Source organism: Pan troglodytes, chromosome 11 (genome assembly GCF_028858775.2).
Source record: "Pan troglodytes isolate AG18354 chromosome 11, NHGRI_mPanTro3-v2.0_pri, whole genome shotgun sequence".
Taxonomy (NCBI): domain Eukaryota; kingdom Metazoa; phylum Chordata; class Mammalia; order Primates; family Hominidae; genus Pan; species Pan troglodytes.
Genome location: NC_072409.2, coordinates 78,621,184 through 78,643,898, shown reverse-complemented (window position 1 = coordinate 78,643,898; position 22,715 = coordinate 78,621,184). Strand labels below are relative to the sequence as shown.

Genomic DNA, 22,715 nt, shown 5'->3' with positions numbered 1-22,715 from the left:
ATTTAGGATTCATTCTGTAGCAGCAAGACATATGATTTGTTCTTTCAGGCTCTGGCCTAACAGCATCTCAGAAGAAATTGTGCTGATGCAGTTTTTTAGTAGAAAATATGTATTTGATGCACACTTAATTCCATTTTGTAGGCCTCAGCCTCCCTAGTGCTTTCATCTTTAAAATCTTTACTATATTTGCTCTTTCATCTATTATCTCCGTATTCCTCGCAGTGTCTATTACAATGTGTTGTACAAAGTAGGAACTCAATAACTTTTGAATGAAAAATTCCTACTGAGGGATAAATACATGAGAACTACCTGTTATTTCCTCAAATTTAGGCAATAAAGTAACTAAATTCGGAAAAATTCCATGAAACTTTTTCTCGGGCGCTCAATTAGTAGCAGAGATTTTCAGTGTTTGTATCTACTTTCACCACCTTTATTGGTGCATAACTTATTTCCACTCTCTGTTGAAGTCCTTAATACCTACTCATTCACCACCTATTTGTTGAGCACTTCCTATGTTCTAGGTCAGGGGTCAGCAAACTTTTTCTATAAAGAGCCAGGTAGTAAATATTTTAGCCTGGCAGGCCATACGGTCTCTGTTATAACTCTATCCTTATAGTATTAAATCAACCATAGAAAATTTGTAAACTAATATGTGTGCCTGTGTTCCAATAAAACTTTATAGACACTGCAATTTGAATTTCACATAATTTTCATGTGTTGCAAACTATTCTATGGTGATTATTATTATTTTACCCATTAAAAAATGTAAAACCAGCTGGGCACAGTGGTTCAGTTCTGTAATCCTAGTGCTTTTGGAGGCCAAGTCAGGAGGATTGCTTGAGCCCAGGAGTTCAAGACCAGCCTCAGCAGCATAGCAAGACCCCCATCTCCTAAAAAACTTAAATTAAAAGATAAGTTATGTCTTATATTTGCACAAACAAACATAAATAGAAATATTTGTGAACATAGACCTTTTCAGAGAGCATTTATTATTTGGAGAGTGGATGATCCTTTTTATCATCACAATCCCTGCTGACAGCTACCAACTAGTTATTGATCACCTACCATTAGCTTCAAACCCATCATGGGCATCCCATGCCACTTAAAACAAATCCGATATTCTTCACCCTAATTTATAAAGCCCTAAGTGATCTGGTCCCTCCCTGTCCTCTAGAACCTCCTCTTTCACTCTTCCTTCACCTACTCCACTTCCAAATTTACAGGTATTTTTTTCAAATCCTCAAATATGGTAAGTTTGTTCCTACCATAGGACTTGGTACTACTCGTTCCCCATGCCTTACGCCAAGAGTGGTGTTTCCCAGACATCACATACATGGCTTTTCTTGTTATGAGAAAGGACCTTCCTAGTTGAGGCTTCCCCCAAAAAGTCAATCTAAGTCATCACTAGTGATTCTCATTCATATAACTATTTTAATTGTTTGCATACTATTTTTCGCTAATATTTTGTATGTTTGTGTATTATTGGCTCTATTTATCTTCCACCACTGGAGATGTGAGCAATGACTTTTATCTTGCTCACTTCTCAGTTACCTGATCTTAGAACAATATCTGGCATGTATTAGGCCCTCAATAATTATTTTTTGAACAAATTAATGAAGGAATGCATGCATACACTCATGCCATGGGCCCAGCACTCTGGTAAATCTCACTGATGGAGGCATCCTTCGACTTGCATTCTGCTCTACTTGTCCCCTTCCCTTCTTGCATACACAGCCTAGTTTCTAGGAAAGTGATCTATGTTCTGTTCTTCAGCAGCTTTCTACTTATAATAAATCCATTACAATCTGGCTTGTACCTCTACCCCTCGAAAGAAACTACTCACAATAGTTTCTCCACTTGCCAACAACTTCCTATTTGCTAAGTCCAGTGGATTTCATAGTCTTCATCTTATATAACCCATCAGTAGCTTTTAACAGTTTCTTCCTTGAAACATCCATTCTGCCTTCATATCTATGACATCATCTCTTTTGTTTTAATTTCTCTTAAGCCATGTATGCTTGTGGCTGCAATTTGATGTCACGTCAAATAATATAGCTATCTTTGTGGGTGGAAAATCATTTCTGCTTAATAATTTCATGTCTTCACAGTGTTCTATCTGAAGAAATTTGTGAACCACTGCAATAAGGGATACATGGCTTACATGCGTACCTGTTAAAACTCTGTTTAGGCTGGGTGTGGTGGCTCATGCCTGTAATCCCAGCATTTGGGGAGGCTGAGGCAGGCGGATCACTTGAAGTCAGGATCAACCTGACCAACATGGCAAAACCTCATCTCTACTAAAAATACAAAAATTAGCCAGGCGTGCTGGCATGTGCCTGTAATCCCAGCTACTCTGAAGGCTGAGGCAGGAGGACCACTTGAACCCAGGAGGCCGAGGTTGCAGTGAGCCGAGATCGTGCCACTGTGCTGCAGCCTGAGTGACAGAGCAAGACTCCATCTCAAAAAAAAAAAAAAAAAAAAACTCTGTTTAATGACTTTTAGCTAGTCTTAATTTATGAACCCCATTTTTAATTGCAGAATATAAAACCGTTGTTATTTTTATTATATCTCAATTGATAATACCTGAGGTTGTAAATTCCATTTTGTGTAGCTTTCAGTAGGAAAGATTATTGAGGTTATTGTTTTGCTACAGTTTTTCATTTTAGGGAATAAGAGCTGAAAGTAAAGTTGTTTGAAGTCGTTTTTTTTGTTTTGGTTTGGTTTGGTTTGGTTTGGGTTTGCATTTGGGTTTTGTTTTTTGCGACAGAGTTTCGCTCTTGTTGCCCAGGCTAGAGTGCAATGGCACGATCTCTGCTCACTGCAACCTCCGCCTCCCAGGTTCAAGTGATTCTCCTGCCTCAGCCTCCCGAGTAGCTGGGATTACAGGCATGCACCACCACGCCTAGCTAATTTTTGTATTTTTAGTAGAAATGAGGCTTCTCTATGTTGGTCAGGCTGGTCTCAAACTCCTGACGTCAGGTGATCCACCCACCTTGGCCTCCCAAAGTACTGGGATTATAGGCATGAGCCACTGTGCCTGACCTGAAGAAGATTTTTATAACCTATTTATTATTTTCCTATATCAAGGAAATAAGACCTTTACAAAACACCTGTTTGCAACATTAAAAACAAAATTAGGGGGCCTGGGCACGTTGGCTGTAATCTCAGTACTTTGGGAGGCGAAGGCAAGCAATTCACTGAGCCCAGGAGTTTGAGACCAGCCTAGGCAACATGGCAAAACCCCATCTCTACTAAAAATAGAAAAATTAGCTGGGCATGGTGGCAGGCACCTATGGTCCCAGCTACTCAGGAGGCTGAAACCCAAGGATTGCTTGAGCCCAGGAGGTGGTGTTGTGGTGAGCTGAGATTGTGCTGCTGCACTCCAGCCTGAGCGACAGAGCGAGACGCTGTCTCAAAGAAAAAACAAAATTAGGGCTGGCCATGGTGGCTCATGCCTGCAGTCTCAGCACTTTAGGAGGCCAAGGTGAAAGGATCACTTGACCCCAGGAGTTCCAGACCAGTCTGGGCAACATAGTGAGTCCCTGTCTCTACCAAAAATTTAAAAAACAATAATATAAAAATTAAAGTAGCCAGGCGTAGTGGTGCACTCCTGTGGTCTCAGCTACCTGGGAGGCTGAACTGGGAGGATCGCCTGAGCCTGGGAGGTCGAGGCTGCAGTGAGCCATGATTGTGCTTCTGTACTCCACCTTGGGCAACAGGGGAAGACCCTGTCCAAAAAAAAAATTAGTTGGCAGACTAGCACTGTTTGTTAAAGACTCTCAATAAACAACATAAGAAATAAAGTGATCCACGTTTAAGCCGATCCTTAACTTTTCTTCCAGTCTCCACAAAGCGTGGGGGTGTGCAGGGGTTAGGTTTTTCTCCCCCTGTTTACAGCCACCACCTCCTCAGAGGTCTGTGTCCATCATCTCCTTTCCTCCTCTGGTTTCAACTTCTCCATCTCCATTATCTTTCCCAGATGTTCAAGTCTTTCCCATTCTATAAACAGATTCCACCAAATCCCCTTCCTGGGTACTGCTTCATCTTATTCTGCCGCTTCATGCTTCTCAATATATAACTTCTCTCTCCTACAACTTCCATTCAATTTTTTAAAACATTTTTTGTTCTGAAATAATAGGTTAGTGCAAAGGTAATTGAGGTTCTTGCTATCAAATGGCAGAAACTGCAATTACAGTTACCTTTGCACCAACCTAATATACATACTGAAAAGTATGTAAAATACATGTGCAAAAGAATAAATTAGTTATGTAATACACACACAAGTTAACTATCGCCATGTTGAAGTAACAGAAAATTTCAGCTATGCCAATATCCTGTGTGCTGTTTCTCCTCACTGGAAGTAACCTGGCTTTAAAGAAAAAAAAAAATCCTGGTTAAGTTCACAGATCCTGGCTTTTATGAGTAATGATTTCTTTGCTCTTTTTGTAGTTTTACCACCTTTGTATACATTACTTTACTGTTCATCCTGCTGCCTTGTACTCTTTCTAGAATATCTCAGAATTTTCACAGTAAGGTTATCTGTGAGCAGTTGCCACTTCAAGTGGCTGTTTCTTAGTCCTAATCTCACTAGGCCTCTCTGCTATATTTAACATTGTAGATCAGTTCATCCTTCTTGAAACAACTCTAAAGTCTGTTACTGTATTCTCCTATGTCTCTGCATCCTTTAACCTTCCCTTCTATGTCCATTTCACAGGCTCCTCTGCCCACCCCTTAAACATTGATGTCTTCAGGGTTCCTTCCTCAGCCCACAGCCACTCTTACACTGTCCATGGTGATCCTGTCCACTCTAGTGATTTCAGCCTTCACTCTTATGCTGATTACTTTCAGATCTACTCTTCAGCTCAGACTCTTCTGTCTCTACATAGAAACTGCCTCCTGGAGATCCTTACCTAGATACTCCATATCCAAGACAGTCTTCATCAACTTTCCCTCTAAACTTGCTCCTCTTTCTTTTTCTACTTTTTCTGAATCAATCCTTGTTCACCCATGTTCAAAATCTGGAGGCATCCTGATTTTTCCTTTCCCTCATTCCCCACATCTTTTCAATGACCAAGTGATACCAGTTCGTTCGTTCGTTCTTTCTTTCTTTCTTTCTTTCTTTCTTTCTTTCTTTCTTTCTTTCTTGACATGGAGTCTCGCTTTTGTCGCTCAGGCTGGAGTGCATTGGTGCGATCTTGGCTCACTGCAACCTCCGACTCCCAGGTTCAAGCGATTCTCCTGCCTCAGCCTCTGAAGTAGCTGGAACTACAGGCACACACCACCATGCCCAGCTAATTTTTGTATTTTTAGTAGAGACGAAGTTTCACCATGCTGGCCAGGCTGGTCTTGAACTCCTGACCTCGTGATCCGCCCACCTCAGCTTCCCAAAGTGCTGGGAGTATAGGTGTGAGCCACCACACCTGGCCCAAACTACAACTATCCTAACTTCGACACTTAAAACTGGATAAAGCTCATGCTCCTTTACTTGACTTACAAGGCCCTCCATTCTTGTGCCCTGCTTTTTCCACCTTGTCTTCCATTTACACCCGGCTATGTATGTCATATTTTGGCAGCATGTATGCTCTTTTTTAGTTCCATGTCATTGTTCATTCTGTTCCCTCTGCCTAAGATTCTCCATTTGATTTACACCTAATTTGAGAGTAAATTTAAGTTTTACACCTGCAGGGAAACTTTCTCTGACCCTTCTTTAACCCCATCCGCTGGTGGGGGAGTCCCCCTCACCACTCCATTAATGCCTTGTACATACTACTGTCACTGTATTGACATTGTTTTGTAATTATGTATATGCCTCTCATGTTCTGCTGACCCATTATACTGTGTTGGATACCGAACACAGTACTTGGCACAATGCCAAATTGAATGAGGAGGGAAGAAGGAGAGGGAAGCACACATTGACATTAAGAGTAAAAGAATTGTTCTTACCATGTTATATACTTTAATATATGGAATCGCCTGAATACAGGTCTCCATACAAAACTCTAAGAAACTTCTAAGGAATCCCTTACCTATAAAGCTCTTTTGGAAAGAATGAGGTTTTAATTTTCTTCTAATATCAACAAACCCTCACAAATATTCATGTTGCAGACCAAACCTGGACCACCCAAAAAGCCGAAGACCCCTTCAAGACCATCAGCCTTAGCATATTGCTATCACTGCGCGCAAAAAGGCCATTATGGACACGTAAGTTTGAGTGACATTTGGGCATGAAGCATTCTGTTGTCAGGGAGTGTTTTCTGAAAGATGAACTCAAAAAGAATGTAACTCTAAATACTTACTTTTTAATAAACATTAAAGTAAGACTTAATATATTTTCAACTGGTTTACCCCTCCCCTCCCTGCTAGAGTAACAAGCTATCAGAGCATATTCCTCTAATTATGTTACATGTACATGAACAGGTTGGGATAAAACTAATATAGTTCATAAAATCAAACAAATATAATAGTCAACAGTATGATAGCAGTTCTCATGAGTTCTTACAAACACAATTGCTTTGACACCGCCATAGCATGATTTTAGATTTTCTTTTTTTTTTTGAGACAGAGTCTTGCTCTGTTTCCCAGGCTGGAGTGCAGTGGTGCGATCTCAGCTCACTGCAACCTCCTTCTCCTGGGTTCAAGCGATTCTTCTGCCTCAGCCTCCCAAGTAGCTGGGATTACAGGCGCCTGCCACCACACCCAGCTAATTTTTGTATTGTTAGTAGAGATGGGGTTTTACCATATTGGTCAGGCTGGTCTTGAACTCCTGACCTCAGGTGATCCACCTGCCTTGGCCTCCCAAAGTGCTGGGATTACAGGCGTGAGCTACCACACCTGGCCGATTTTAGATTTTTGTTGTGTTTTTGGGGTTTTTTTTTGTTTTGTTTTGTTTTTTGAGACGGAGTTTCACTCTTGTTGCCCAAGCTGGAGTGCAATGACGTGATCTCAGCTCACTGCAACTTCCACCTCCTGGGTTCAAGCAATTCTTCTGCCTCAGCCTCCGGAGTGGCTGGGATTATAGGCACATGCCACCATGCCCAGCTAATTTTTTGTATTTTTTTAGTAGAAATGAGGTTCCACCATGTTAGCCAGGCTGGTCTTGAACTGCTGGCCTCAGATGATCCACCCGCCTCGGCCTCCAAAAGTGTTGGGGTTACAGGCGTGAGCCACTGCACCCGGCCCAATTTTAGATTTTCTACTTAGTTCTCCAGTTTTCCCTGGTACAATGTTCAGTTAAGTCTACATCACATACATGTAAACCCTGGCATTCAGTGGTGAAAAAACAGATGCTGCATCATTGACTTGCTCACCTACCCCACAAATGCCCAGATTCCCTATCCAGCCAACATATTCCCTAACCCCAGCTGAAAAGGCCAAACTGTGTGTGTTCTAGATGCTGAGGTGTCAAAGCAGAAGAAGCTTCTTGCTGAGAGCTGGGCATGAGGCCACTAGGCAGATGCCACATTAAGTATGAAGCAGCAGCAGCTCATTTCAGAAAAAAGATGTAATAAGAATAGGCTCAGAGCCCATACTTCTGGGAATCTTGAGGCAGTGGAGGAAAGGCAGTGGCACAGAAAGTAGAAAATTCTTAAAAAGGAATGTATTATTCCCAGTCTCCAGGTAGGCTTCTAGTAGCCTAGAAACCAAGATAAACTAATATCAAACCAGATCTGGTGTCAGGAGGCAGAAAGCATGCAGTGTTGGGAGTCCTCAGACTGAGAAGTATGAGCAATAGGATGGGGTGAGTGGTATTGCAGGTTACCACTTGAATTCCAACTATGACACATCACTGGTGTAGATCTTGGGAGCTGGAGACCTACATTGTAGGGCAACTGGAGAAGAAAAGTGCTGAACAGAATCCATAAACAGATAAAGTTTATCTTCCATATTGGGGCAGCAGCAACCGTGGGGGTGAGACATAACTTATGAAAGCCAGGATGAGGCTCTGAGCCTCAGTTGCAGTTTTTGCTCTGCTACTGACTCAACCATGTGATGTAAACAACCCATTTTTTCTCTTTGGTCGCATTTCTTTATCTCCAAAGCAGAGAAGTTGTACAGGAAATCTCTCAGCACCAAGTAGTGAAGACTTTTTTTGAGACACGGTTCAGAGTGCAGTGGGCACTATCTCAGCTCACTGCAGCTTCGACCTCCCAGGCTCAAGTGATCCTCCCACCTCAGCCTCTCGAGTAGCTGGGATTACAGGCACACACCACTGTGCCCAGCTAATTTTGTTTATTTTATGTAGAGACATGGTCTCACTATGATGCCCAGGCTGGTCTCAAACTCTTGGCCTCAAGCAGTCCTCCCTCCTTGGCCTCCCGAAGTGTTGAGATTACAGAAGTGAGCTACCATGCCCAGCCAAGAAGACTTCTTTTACAGAATTATCATCTCTAGATCTTTTACTGCTCTGTCCATTCCTCATTACTAAACATTCAGATATTGTCAACGTCTTTTAGGGAACATATTCACATAAGCTTTCCATTACCACACAAATCACATAGATGTACAATTTTTGCTTGCTTACCTCTGTAAAGCAGAGGGGTATAATTTTAGCATTTATGTTTGTTCAATTAAAGAAAAACAATTATAGTTGGATGCTTACTAGTCACTTCTGTTAAGGCAGATAGGAAATATATTAAAAGCATGTGGAATTTATCCCTAAAATCTAGATGTAGATAATTTTTAATTTACAATAAAGCAAATTTGGCAGCCTCATGACTGCCATAGATGAGGAACTCTAGATTATTTACACTAATGAAGAAGATCATTGGTGTGGCTAATCCAGAATAGTAGATAAATTATATAGCCAACTATCAATTGTCTGTGCTAATGGAGGGGACCAGCGATGTGGATAATCAAAATATAATTTACATTTAGCTTTGGAAAACATTTGTAGTATTATATAGCTCTGTGTAGTCACATCAGTCTAGACCATACAAGACCCAAATAGGGAACTATGCAGGTGGTTAAAGATGTCTGTGGACCCCTTCCCTTTCAATGTCAGAAATCCAGCCTTACAGATACTATTATTGAATGGATTCCTCATGTGAAAGACTAGATCTAAGGTGAATATGACATTGCCCTTCCCTAATTTCACTCACTCTCTAGATGGGGAAGCAAGGACAACAGTAGTCACTGTACAAAGATTACTCCAGGAGTGTGTGAAAGGGGGAGCACGGGCTGGGAGAGTTAAAGATTCTGCTGAAATGAGTATTAGTTGAGTGTATCAAGACCTCTGTTACCTTTGCATAATCACAATTTGCTCTTTTTTTTTTTTTTTTGAGACAGAGTTTCGCCCTTGTTGCCCAGGCTGGAGTGCAGTGGCTCAGTCTTGGCTCACTGCAACCTCCACCTCCTAGGTTCAAGCTATTCCTACTTCAGCCTCCCAAGTAGCTGGGATTACAGGCATGTGCCACCACACCTGGCTTTTTTTTTTTTTTTTTTTTTTTTTTTTTTTTTTGTATTTTTAGTAGAGCTGGGGTTTCACCATGTTGGCCATCTGTTCTCGAACTCCTGACCTCAGGTGATCCACCTGCCTCGGCCTCCCAAAGTGCTGGGATTACAGGCATGAGCCACCATGCCCTGCCAAAAGCGTTTCTTTATGTTACCATGTAAGTTTGCCATATAACCTCTAGGACCCTCCCCCCGACAAAAAAACAATCTAAATAATCCAGGTAGTCACAACAGATAAATCTAAAGATAGCAGAAGGATGGAAATGATAAAGATTAGAACCGAACTTATTGAAATAGAAAAGTGAACAGCATCAACAAAACCAAAAGCTGATTATTTGAAAACTCTTTTTTTCAAACAAAAGAGAAACTTCTGGAAAAACTACTGAAAGAAAAAGAAAAGGTACTAATAAACAATGAGTGGAAAGTGTGAGTAACTTAAGATACTATATAAATGTTTTTAAATTATAAGACTACTTCATAAAGTTAAATCTGAAAAGGCAAATAACTCTAAAATATATGTATAAATTAACCAAACTGACTCAAGAAGAACAAATCAACTGAACCAATACCATTAAAGAAAATGAATAAGGCCAGGCACTGTGGCTCACGCCTGTCATCTCAACACTTTGGGATGCCAAGTTGGAAGGACCATTTGAGGCTGCCAGTTTGAGACCAGCCTTGGTAACATAGTGAGACCTTGCCTCTACAAAAAACAAATAAAAATTATGAAGTCTGAAACTTAAAACTTACATCACTGTTCATTGGAATATTCATCAGTAAGAGTATAAAAACACATGAGAATGGCCGACTTCAACTTGATGACAGTGGTAACTTCTGGAAAGGGAAGGAGATGAGTGCAAAATGGGAAGGACTTACATGGAGGATTTCAGCTATATCAGTAATACTTTATTCTTGGGGGAAAAACAGGCAACTAAGGTAAAATGTTATGGTTTTATATGAGGGTGAATATAGGTTTTTAATTATTTTTTATAAATTGTGTGTTTAGAATGATTTATAATTTTTTAATTCTACAGATTAAGTACATAAATGGCTACTAGCTTGGCTAGTTCAGACTTGGCTTAATTTTATGTGGATTTTTCACCTACTCTTTAAAATATATTCTAATTGTTTTTCATTACTTAGCTAAGAAACAACATTTTAAAGTAACTTTTAGGCAAGATGGCAGAGGCAGAAAGGGGAAAGTTCCAAAAGAAAAGATTTCAAACATGCTGAATGGATCTGTGTCACAGATCATGATAAACAAAAGCCTGCTATGTGGTGAGTGGTTCAGGCCAAAGCCTATGGATTTGGGAAATACTAGCTGTGTAGAGGCCAGAGTCATGAGAGTAGGAAGCTGTCCTGGGAAAATGAGTAAGAGTAGGGATTTCAACTTGGGTGGTGGAAGCAAGAAGAGAAACTTCTTTTGGGGTGTCTCACAATTACCTAGGAACAATTTTAAACTAGGCATAACCTACCACCAACCTACCCCCCACCGTTAAGAATCACTACCCCTATAAGCAGTGAATGTTGAGTTAAAATAAGCTTGCAAACCATTTGTATCTAGAAAAAAAGATCAAAGGGCTTAGAACTTATACCCACATTTTGGGGATAGGAAGAAGAGATGGAAAAGAACTTGATAGAAGGCTGTTGGAAGTGATGGACAAGCAAAGGAGTAATACTAACATGAGGCCGAATAACATAAACCCACTAACAGAGCAGCAAGGCTGCTACCTCAGACTGTGAAAGGAGTTAGGCAGAAAAGGCTGAAAAAAGATACGAAGGGTTTCATAGGTAAAGAAGTAAGGGAAGAAAACTCAAGCTTGAAAGAATATCATAACACAGTGGGGTTTAGGGCTGGGTGACCCTCCCAACACCCCAGCAAGGACCATATCCTACAGCCACCACATGAGGTAAGTGACATGGGGCTCATTTCTAATTAACATGCTCCAGAATCTTGCAAAAAGGTTTTTGAACAGTGTGACCATGTGACATCATAAGTTTAAATACAATTTATAGGAATGTCCAGAAAGAGAAGTGTATGACCCGTCTCCAGTATCTCCATTCATCTGCTACTATGATGACAAATATGAAATTCAGGAGAGAGAAAAGAGACTAAAACAAAAAATAAAAGGTATGTTGCTAGACTTCTTGTTAGATCACATTTGCAGTAGTTTCTAAATTTCTTTGTTTGTACTGTCTTTGCCTGCTTTGGGGGTCATTGGTTAGCATAGAAAGTATTTTTAGTAATTACCAAAGAGACTGGAACTTTCTTGATCTCCAGAAACCAAGCACCCACTTCAGAAATAATCCCATGTTGCAATCTCCTCACAGTAAACATTTTTTTACAGTGATCATTTTAGGAAATGTCCAGAAAATATTGCTGTCCATCTATGTAGGCAGAGTTTTTAAAGGCTCCTTTGAGATTTTTCTGTTTGACAGGTAATTATTTTTTTTTCCATTTGTATTTCTCCAGTATTTTTTTATGGAAAGAAAGGCTTTCCTGCTAAGTTATTCCTGGAGCTTCCCTGAAGAAGTCATTTGTTAGAGGCCACCGCTGCAAGCAGAGCTCCAAGTTCACAACCACCTCTGTGGTTTCTGTACTTACTGTTGGAAACATTGTTCTTTATCACCAAATTAATATCTTATCATTTAAGTTTTCTCTACCTCTGTTCTTTCTTGTTATTCACTTCAAGGTGGTTTTCCAAGTTATCTTTCTTGCTTTAAAAACAAAACAGTTCTGTATTTTTTTAGTTTGTTCTATACCTTATTTTCTGACTCTTTTGGCCTTTTTCTCTTCTGGATTCTTAGTTCAGGACCTTTCCAAAATGAAGGTACTAATTCTGAGGAAAATAGAGTTATTACTCTCCCAGCTTCTGCATATTTTACATATTTAATATAAAATGTATGTCATCTACAGCTATCCCTGGATATTGGTTCCAGGAGCCTCCTCGTTTACCAAAATCTGCACATACTAATGTCCCATAGTTGACTCTGCAGAACCTGAGTATAGGAAAAAGTAGCCGTTCGTATACACAAGTTTCTAATCTGTGGAATGGTGTATTTTCAATCCTCATTTGGTTGAAAAAATCCACATTTAAGTGGACCCATGTAGTTCAAACTCATTGTGCAAGGGTCAGCTGTGTGGAGAAGGTATAGTAGTTGTAGATTATGATTAGGCAACCAAATTAGAGATTAAAAAGAATTGCATGAAAATGTCATCTCTAGATTAAAGGATTATATGTGCTTTCTGTTTTTTATGTTCTTTGTACTTTTCTGTTTTTTCCAGGTTTTCTATAATGAGCAGTTATAACTTTTATAATTAGAGAAAACCCATTTTGGTTTTTTTTTAGCTAGTTGTATCGACGTCTGTAGCATAAATCCACTTTGAGGTGTTCACTATGATCCTTTGAAATTTTTATAATAAAAGTCTATGCTAAAAGTTTTTATTGGCCACTTTTTTAATCTTTAAAGATTCTATTGACTGCTAGTTTTCATCTCTCACTGTAACCTCATCTCCCACCTACCCGTATCAGAATCACTATCAGAGATTCGTATTAAGTGTGTCAAGCTCTGACAAAACATAACATCAGCTTTATCACTAAAACCTCTAAGATACCTGCACTCACGTGCACTCACACACACTCCTTAAAGCCAGTGATCTCTACCCTGGAGGAATAATCTCTTGGGCAGTTTGGCATCCACCTAAAAGTACTGTGGCCAGGCCTTATCTTTAGAGGGTAGTTGAAATGTCATATGAGACCATCAAAAGGCCATTTTATAAATCTTGCTTTGCCTCATTTTCAAAGGCTGACTCTTCATCACTGGGGAAACTCGTATTGGTCAGACATGACTTTTCTTCACAAAGCTAAGATGATTACTGTTCTTACAGGTCCTCATCTCCATTGCTTAACCTTGTTAAACTGTTGAAAAGGATAATTAACTATCATTGGATTTCTGAATGTGTTTCATTTTTAGCAATCAGAAACTTAGAGCTACAACTATTTAATTTTTAGTGAGTGATGTCGTACTGTTAACATGTTTAAATATCTAGCTTCCCTGTCTGTTAAGTTATTTACACTTAGGAAAGCTCAGCATGGACTGTTTAGCTGCTGAATATGCAAAAATACTTTTATATTTTTCAGTACTCAAGAAAAATGGGGTTATCCCAGAGCCATCCAAGCTACCTTATATAAAAGCAGCAAATGAGAACCCCCACCATGATATAAGGAAGGGCCGTGCCTCATGGAAAAGCAACAGGTGGCCTCAAGAAAATAAAGAAACACAAAAAGAAATGAAGAACAAGAATAGAAACTGGGAGAAGCACAGGAAGGCTGACAGACATCGTGAAGTGGATGAGGATTTTCCCAGGGGCCCCAAAACCTACTCTTCTCCTGGCAGTTTTAAAACCCAGAAGCCTTCTAAGCCCTTTCACCGTTCATCACATTACCACACGTCAAGAGAAGACAAGTCTCCCAAGGAGGGCAAGAGGGGCAAGCAGAAGAAAAAGGAGAGGTGCTGGGAAGATGATGACAATGATAACTTATTTCTTATTAAGCAGAGAAAAAAAAAGTCTTAAGCCGTCAGGCAGCCTCTGATGTGGCTTTTCATTGTTCATTTGGCCTTTGTGTCTATAACCTTCTGGCATTGTGTTTATTATCTATGATTAAATAAAGTGAGTTTTTGGTTTTGTTTTTTTAATTTCAGCCATTCCTACAGTTACTGAATATCCATGGAGATCTCAATTCTCTGTGTCCAACAGGATATTAGGTAAGAAAGTACAAAGATAAACCTGGACTTCTCCTATTCCAATATGTCATCTTTACTCAGAATCCTAGGGATAGGTAGAAGAATTCATCTTTTCAAGAAAGTGTTTTAAAAATACTTTGGGAAAAAAAACTGCATCAAAGGTAATTTATCCTCAAATTAAATCCTTGCAGGAAGAGAAATTAACACTAAGAAAAAGTCATCAATATTTTTCAACTTTTTTTTTTTTACTTTGGAAAGGACAATAACTATAAACCTATATCCAGATTTTCTGTCTGCTGAAGCTGTTGTCAGAATCTTCCTTTGGACAAAACATCACTAGCTGACTATAAAAACAAAAGTGAAGCCCTGAAGAGGCAGGGAATTGAGCTTCAGCAAAATACAGGAAAAGAACTATCCAGTATAAATGTCAGAAGACAGATTTCCTAAACAAGTAAAAGAGACATCAAAAATTTTAACATAATCACAATGAAATCATTTTTTACCACTTTTACAGCGGTGTTTCAAGCAGACTGTCACTCAGATCTGCAGAGATGAATATTACTCAAAAAATTTTTTTGTTCTCTTGCATTTTTTTCAACTACCGCAAAGCTATACAGATTTTTTTGTACTTGTGGATCTTTTGTACTTCTCATAACCTAATGTCAGACTAAGAAAAATAAAATATCTGAAAGAGAGTAAATACATGTGTTTATTATGTAAAAGACAATGAGAGTTTGAGTGACAAAGAGCATAGTTAATGTTTATTTTGTTTGTTTGTTTGTTTGTTTGTTGTAGAGACAAGGTCTCACTGTGTTGTCCAGGCAGGTCTCAAACTCCTGAGCTCAAGTGATCCTCTTTCCTTGGCCTCCCAAAGTGCTGGGATTACAGGCGTGAGCCATCACTCCCGGCCTTGGCATAGTTGTGTTGGGCAGGTGGATAAAGTTATAAAATCCCTGTAGACTGGAGTCAAAAATGCCATTTTTGCCCAAGTGCAAGCTCTCTGTCAGAATAAAATGGTATGAAATCAATTAAATAGGACAATTTTATAATGTCAGGTTCTTAAATTTGTATTTTACTCTTTGGGAAGTATGCAGATTCCTATATTTCTGGCAGACTCATCTCTCATCTTTCTGAGAGGAAGGAAGAATTCTGTCCTCTCAAATCAGTGCTAGTGCAAATTGTAGGATTGCAGAGTTTAGTCTACCACTTTCCCTGTTGCTGCATAGATTTCAGCTAACTTTATTATATGTTGATGCATAGCTTCCTAATAGCTAGAGTTGTTTTCACCCTAAAGTAAGCAACCAGGGTTTTTTTTTTAACAACTTGCTAAACGTGGCAACCATAAAAAAAGTTTCATGGAAGTGGAAAACCTTGAGATAATTGGCATTATTCTCCAGTAGGACTTGAGGCAAACATGGCTTATTACTCATGTGGTATAACAAGTACCCCTTCTGATCCTAAGGCATCTCCTTTCAGGGCAGAAATAGGATTGCCGTTCTTTAGGTTCTTTCATACATAGCAGATTGTTTGGAGAAGGAGAGAAAGGAAGCACTTTTTTTTCTGTTTGTCTCTGCACATTATCTTATTTTTTCCCAAAACTTACAGACAAACATTTTGTTCTAGGGTATAATTTACCTATTGGGTCCATGTATTTACATGCAGATAGGAAAGGATGCTGAGCTACTTCACCTGTGGGCATGAAGATACAGTCTTCATTTCCTGGTAAGAGAAGAACAGAAACATGGAGGAGTCTTTGCTTCATTTCCTCTTCATTTCCCTTGCCCCCAGCTGTTAACACCAAATGTTCAGTTAAGGTGAATCAGTCAGTTTATTAACATATAGACTCTTCATACAACAATGGGGAGTTTAAAATATGTATAGATTCAACCATTAATTAAATAAGACTTTACATGGATAAATACAAGAGAAGAAAAGCAAATGTCCAAAACAGTAAAGATCTGTATAGTTGGTAGGATTAAGAAGATTCTAAACATCTTACCTCTGGCCCAACTTTGATTTGAAGCAGCTTGAGTGGCTCCTATCTTGGGTTCTACCTTGGTTTGTGTTTGGCCTTCTCAAAACAGAGCAAGGGAAACCAGTCTCCCATTTTCTCCATGGAAAGTCTTGCTTTCGTGGACCTTGCTATTTGCAGTACTTATTAGTAGCTCTTTATTTTTCTGTTATACAAAGATTATATAATCATTTTAAGGGGGAAAAATGTTAAAAACAAGTCATATGTGATTCTTTCACACAAAAATGTAGTTAAAATTATTAGTGTCTATTTTTTCAGACTTTCCTATACCTATGTATACATTGTTTTGTAACCTGTTTTTCACTTACATTGGGAGCAAATACATGTCTGCACTTTTGCATGATGTTCTATTATATGGCTGTGCCATGATTTAATCAGCTCCCTGTCGAGCATTTTGTTTCCAATTTTTATTATTTTTGAAAAATTCTTCTACATAATATCTTCTCCATTTATTCAATTGTGATAAAATGGAATTTAGGGTCAGAGAGCATGCATATATTTCATAAAAGTTTTAATACATGATGCCAAATTATATTCCCAAGTCAGATTCTTCCCCAATCATTTATATGTCCCTGGCAGTTTGTGAGTATTCATCTCCCCATTCCCACAATCACATGGAATATTGCCATTCCCTTTTCTCTTTGCCACTCTGATGGGCAGCAAAGAAACATTATTCATTAGTGCTGCAGTGAAAAGATTGATGTGGGTTTGTCTGTGTAAGGAGAGACAGGATTAGCAATATAGGGAAAATCTGTTTTTAAAAGATGTGGAGAGAAGCTTCTCATAGGAAACAACTGAAAATTCTTCTGCCAACAAAAAATTACATACAAAATAAGGGAGCCTTTCATTTGTTTATAGCTGTCCTGATCCCCTGGTCTTATGCTTCGCTTTCTCAACAAAAGGAGGATGCTGCTGGCATCTAATAAGTAGAAGCCAGAGATGTTGCTAAATATCCTACAATGCACAGACTAGCTTCCCACAATGAATCTGGCCCAAAATGTCAATAGCGCTGAGGTTCAGAAACCCTAGTTGAAACCCCAGCTATTTCTTAAATGGAATTCTGTTCACTCGAGAGAGAGTTCACGTTGCCTTCCACATCTAACAGGATGTGCCCTTGTCTTACAAGGCTTTGCATTTCATCATATTGCCAGTGTTTGAGAGACTGGTTGGACATGGCCATTCATGTGAAATAAGGAACACTAGTTCCATGGCATGAAGGTCTACAGTCTGGACCACTTTGTGGAGGATCTGGGCCACTGGAGACTCAGCCAGCTGAGGGAAATTAATAGTTTAGGAATCATGGAAACAAACGCTAGGGTGCCAGGCTATGGCTTGAGCCCTGGCAAGAAAAATATAGAACTGTGGTGTGAGAACAAAGGGATTCAGCTAGTGAGGGGAGGAAAGAGTTGGAGACTAATCTGATGGGACACTTAATTGGGTCAGAATGTCATTAGGCTGTAGGAACCCTCACCAGGATCCAAATCCAACATAGGCCCTTAGACCTCACAGTTGGACTTTCCATTTCAAAGAAGCACCAATGTTTTGGTGATTTATTACACATTACCATGCAGTGAATCACAGGATGAAGCTGATTGGTGTGTGATTTGAGCCAAAAGTTTTTCTGTTCGTTTAATATATGTTACTTTTTTTTTTTTTTTTTTTTTTTGAGATGGAATCTCACTCTGTCACCCAGGCTGGAGTGCAATGGCATGGTCTCAGCTCACTGCAACTCCACCTCCCAATTTCAAGCAATTCTTCTGCCTCAGCCTCCCAAGTAACTGGGACTACAGGGACGTGCCACCACGCCCAGCCAATTTTTCTATTTTTAGTACAGACGGCATTTCACTATGTTGGCCAGGCTGGTCTCGAACTCCTGACCTCGTGATCCACCCACCTCGGCCTCCCAAAGTGCTGGGGATTACAGGCATGAGCCACTGTGCCCGGCCTAAGTTACTTCTTAAAATGATTTCCTGGGAAATGATTCCATGAAAACCCAGTAAAGGAGTGGGGAGGGAAGTGAGACAGGGAAAAGAAGAGAAGGAAGCCAAGCTGGATGCTTATCAAGTCATGTCTCATAAAGAGGAACTTTCAGACTCACAGGGAACGCTAGAAAGAGTGTAGGCCACACCTCAAAGTTGCCCTAGTAAGGGGCAATGGAGCTGTAGTGTGTGTATCTTTTTTTTTTTTAATTAGTCATTGTTTAAGCCAGGTAAATTGGGTTTAGGCAGCCCCCTGACGGATGGAGATATGAATGAAACACCAATGTCATTCGCTACAGCCATAATCTCAGAACAGTTCTTCTTACAAAAAGATACTTGGGGCTGGGCATGGTGGCTCACGCCTGTAATCCCAACATTGGGAGGCTGAGGCAGGAGAATACTTGAGCTCAAGAGTTGGACACCAGTCTGGCAACACAGCAAGATCTCATCGCTAGTAAAAGTAAAAAAAAAAAAAAAAAAAAAGATTGGCCAGACCTGGTGGCTCACCCCTGTAATTCCAGCACTTTGGGAGGCCAAGATGGGAAGATTTGCTTGAGTCCAGGAGTTTGAGACTAGCCTGTCAAATTAGTGAGATCTTGTCTCTCCAAAAACTAAAATTAGCCGGGTGTGGTGGCACACGTCTGTGGTCCCAGCTCCCGAGTAGCCGGGACTACAGGTGTGCACCACCACACCCGGCTAATTTTTTGTATTTTCAGTAGAGACAGGGTTTCACCATGTTGGCCAGGCTGGTCTCAAACTCCTGGGCCCAAGCAGTTCACCCGCCTTGGTCTCCCAAAGTGCTGGGATTACAGGCATAAGTCACCGCTCCCTGACTAAAATATTGTTGATCTGCAGTTGGTTGAATCCATGGATGTAGAACCCTAGGATACCATAGACCAACTGTATGTTTATTATCTTGTGATCATTTTGCAGGTGTGTACATATGACAAAGTCTAGTTTCACACAGGTAATCCATTGGAAACATTTTAATATTTTTTCACTGAATTGGGACTGTTCTTATTAAACTGGGTGAGTTAGGCTCAGTAGTCCATAGGCTATCTTCAGTTTTACTTCCTGCTTTGTCCATATGGGGCCAAGAAGACTTGATCATAAGGCAAGTATCCACCTGCAGGGGCCTTGCAGGGAGAGGTCACTGACCTCTTAAGCCTGTGAGTAGGACCTTTATCTAAGAGGCATGCTGGTGATAACTACATGCACAACGTTCGGAAACTACTGTCTACAGGCTGAAGTCTAACTTCTGGCCTAAAATTCAAAGCCTTTCATGCTTCATCTTCTGCAGTTCTTCGCTCTTCTTTCTCCTCTATCCCCTTCACCCTTCCAGTCCCACCACATGAATGACTAATTCCTGAATAGGTCATGCTTCTCCTCCATGCCTTTACCTGTGCTATTACCTCTACCCAAAATATCCTCTTCCCCTTTTATGACCACTCCCAGACAATATTAATCCTTCCCTCTTTGGTGTTTCTGTTGTCATCTGAGTGATTTATTCAGCAAACACAGGCTATGGACTTTCTTTGCGTCAGGTAGTATTCTTGCTTGAATACTACCTGACACAAAGAAAGTCCATAGCCTGTGCTTGCTGTGGAGAAATCTCAAGCCTCAAGGGCTAACAAGCAAGAGACAAACACGAAAACCAGTATTTTGTCTTAGAGGTGAGGAGTGCAGTGAGAGATACAGGTATGATGGTAACACCAAAGAAGCATGATTGGTCCTGCTACAGAGAGGGGAGACTGGGCAGGACCTCCCGATGGGTCATTATAACAGAAGAAAAGTGTTGCAGCTTAACAAAAGGGGAAGAGCATGAACCATGTGTGTGAGGCGTGGAGCTGTGAAACAGCAAGGATGCACTCTGTATTCGTTGCCTGGAGCTACTGTCCCAAAATACCACAAAGTGGTGGCCTGAAACAACAGAAATTTGTTCTCTTACAGTTCTGGGGGCCAGAAGTTCAAAATCAAGGTGTCAGCAGAGTTGGTTTCTTCTTCTTGTGCTGAGATAATTCCTTCCGTGTCTCTCCTACCTTTTGGTGGGCCTGAGCAATCCTTGGCGTTCCTTGGCTTGTATAAGTCCAGTCTCTCCCTCTGTCTTCACATAGGGTTCTCTTCTGTGTCTCCTTGTGTCTTGGCTTTCTGGCCCACACTAAAATTATCTAGGGCAATTTTATCCCAAGATCCTTAATTACTCTCTGAAGACCCTATTTCCAAATAAGGTCACATTCACAAGTGTCAGGGATTAAGATTTGGACATATCTTTTGGAGGAACATTATTCAACCCACTCCTACCTCAAAAACTATAAGAATTGCTTTGCCTAGTTGCACTTTTGTTTTTATTCCAAGCTTTTATTGGGGGATTCGGTCTTCCATATGTTCTTTTTTTCCTCTGTTTGACTTTCCATTCTGATTTATACCTTCCTCAAGACTTTTAAATTAGTGATAACTTCTCATCTTACATATATCCTTATACTTCAGTTTGTGAAATGTGTGTTGGACAAAAGCATGAACTGGAAAACACCTATCAGATTTAGTGGCAGACCTCTGCCAAAGGAGTTCCAGGATAGCAGTGAGCCAAGAAACTAGATTGCAGTGCATTGAGGAGGGAATGAGCAGCTACGAAGAGGAGGGTGTCTGTCTCTTTAAACCCTTGGCCTGTGAAAGGCTGACAGTACAGAACACTGGCTGGAGTGAGGCTGACATTGACAGGAAGCTGCCGAAAGAGAGAGGGATGCTGGAGAAATAAAACTCAACTTATGGCACTCACATCAAGGAAGTGGGAAGGGATGGATCCAGAGGGACAAGCCAATGGAGACAGGTGAGCAGGGTAAGGAGATGGTATCCTCCTCCTTGATGGAGAAGCTTTTTCCAAGAACAATGGAATAGGTGTGCGGGGCGTAGGGAGACTTGGAAGGACCCCCAAAGGGAATAGAAAAGGAGAGCCTCTTGGCCACTAGGATGGTGTTAGGGAGCCAGGGGAGGTTGGAGCCTCTCTGGAAGTGCCCTGTGGCTGCCCAAGTGAGGGGAGACAATGAGTACACATGTGAAGAAAGGATTTCCTGTGGGAAAACCAGATTCATGTCCTTCCTGCCCAGAGTTATGTTCTTCAAGGAGTTCAGTCCTGCACACACTAGTGAATAATCCTTATAAATGTCCACGTATGCCCCCCAAGTACGTCTACCAAACATAGCTCAGTCTTACATAAAACAGTGTACACATGTTACTAATCAGATGCTCTCATAAGGAATCATGCCACTTTGAGAGGGCCCGAAGCTCTAACAACTTGAGACCTCCTATCTGGGCCGTAGTTTTCTCATTATAAAGTTGGAAGTGGTAGGATTAGCCTGGATGGGTTCTCATTACTTCCCAACTCTGGTATTCTGTGGTTCTAATGGTAGTTGGTAGCCCTTGGCATCACTCAAGAATAATCCTTGATGGCCAGTGTGCAGCACTGCCTCCCTGTGGGCACCCCTCAGTCTAACAGCCACACAGCAAGTCCCCAGCCTCCCCAGCTCTGCCCCATTGTATCCAGGTAAGCAAGGTGAGCCCTTGCTGTAAGCATCACCCTGGTTGCCTTCCCATGACCCAGCTTCTGAGAATCTCCTTGCTGTGTGCATAGCCCTTTTCACCCATCTCTCCAGCTCTTCGTGTTGGGCTCAGCCCTTCTTCTGGTAGTCTTCTGATTCCATGTGGCCACTCTCTGCCCAACCAGTCATGTAGATGTGGCTTGTGCACAGTCTAGAGACTATATAAGCAGGCCATGATGGTTGGTTGTGATCATTTTTAGGTATCATGCTCTTGATAATGAACATATCCCTCGATTTGATACTGTTTTGATGGGAAAATCAGTTTTATCCCCTCACCATCCCTTTGTGAGCATACACCTAGCCTTAAGTGCTTAGAAGTGGCTGTTCTGGCCAGGCGCAGTGGCTCATGCCTGTAATCCCAACACTTTGGGAGGCCGAGGCAGGAGGATCACTTGAGCCCAGGAGTTCAAGACCAGCCGGGGCAACATAGGGAGACCTTGTCTCTACAAAAAAAAAATTAAATTATAAGAAGTAAGGCCAGGCACGGTGGCTCATGCCTATGATCCCAACACTGGGAGGCTGAGGTGGGAGGATTACTTGAGCTCAAGAATTTGAGACCAGACTGGGCAACATGGTGAGACCCCATCTCTACAAAAAAATTTAAAAAATTAGCCAGGTGTGGTTTTGCACACCTATATTCCCAACTACTTGGGAGGCCGAGATGGGAGGATTTCCTGAGCCCCTGCAGTGAGCTATGATTGCACCACTGCACTCCAGCCTGGGTGACAGTGAGACCTGGTCTCAAAAAAAAAAAAAAAAAAAACAATTCTGTGGCACCCTCCTGGAGACGGGTCTGTTTTTAGCTTCCACACCATTAATAGTTTAATCTCTTAAGTCACAAGTAAGGAAAGGGAGTCACATACGACAGCAAAAGCCCGCAGTTCCCAGCAAAAGCCAGAGGCAAATGAGAAC

General features: G+C 40.8%; 1 protein-coding gene across 13 annotated transcripts in view; it reads left to right on the top strand.

The window, feature by feature from the left end:
• ZCCHC7 (zinc finger CCHC-type containing 7) overlaps positions 1-14,896 on the top strand; it is a 238,958-nt gene extending 224,062 nt beyond the window's left edge. For 8 of the 13 annotated variants that reach the window (XM_016960374.4, XM_016960375.4, XM_063787214.1 and 5 more), the window contains 3 exons: positions 6,106-6,201; positions 11,467-11,581; positions 13,593-14,896. In XM_016960374.4, coding sequence (XP_016815863.1) covers positions 6,106-6,201; positions 11,467-11,581; positions 13,593-14,026 — 645 coding nt within the window. In that variant the 3' untranslated portion in view covers positions 14,027-14,896. The remainder of the gene's footprint in view (positions 1-6,105; positions 6,202-11,466; positions 11,582-13,592) is intronic. The other 5 variants (XM_054657807.2, XM_016960379.4, XM_063787216.1 and 2 more) reach the window with 2 other exon arrangements.
• The last annotated feature ends 7,819 nt before the right edge of the window (positions 14,897-22,715 follow it).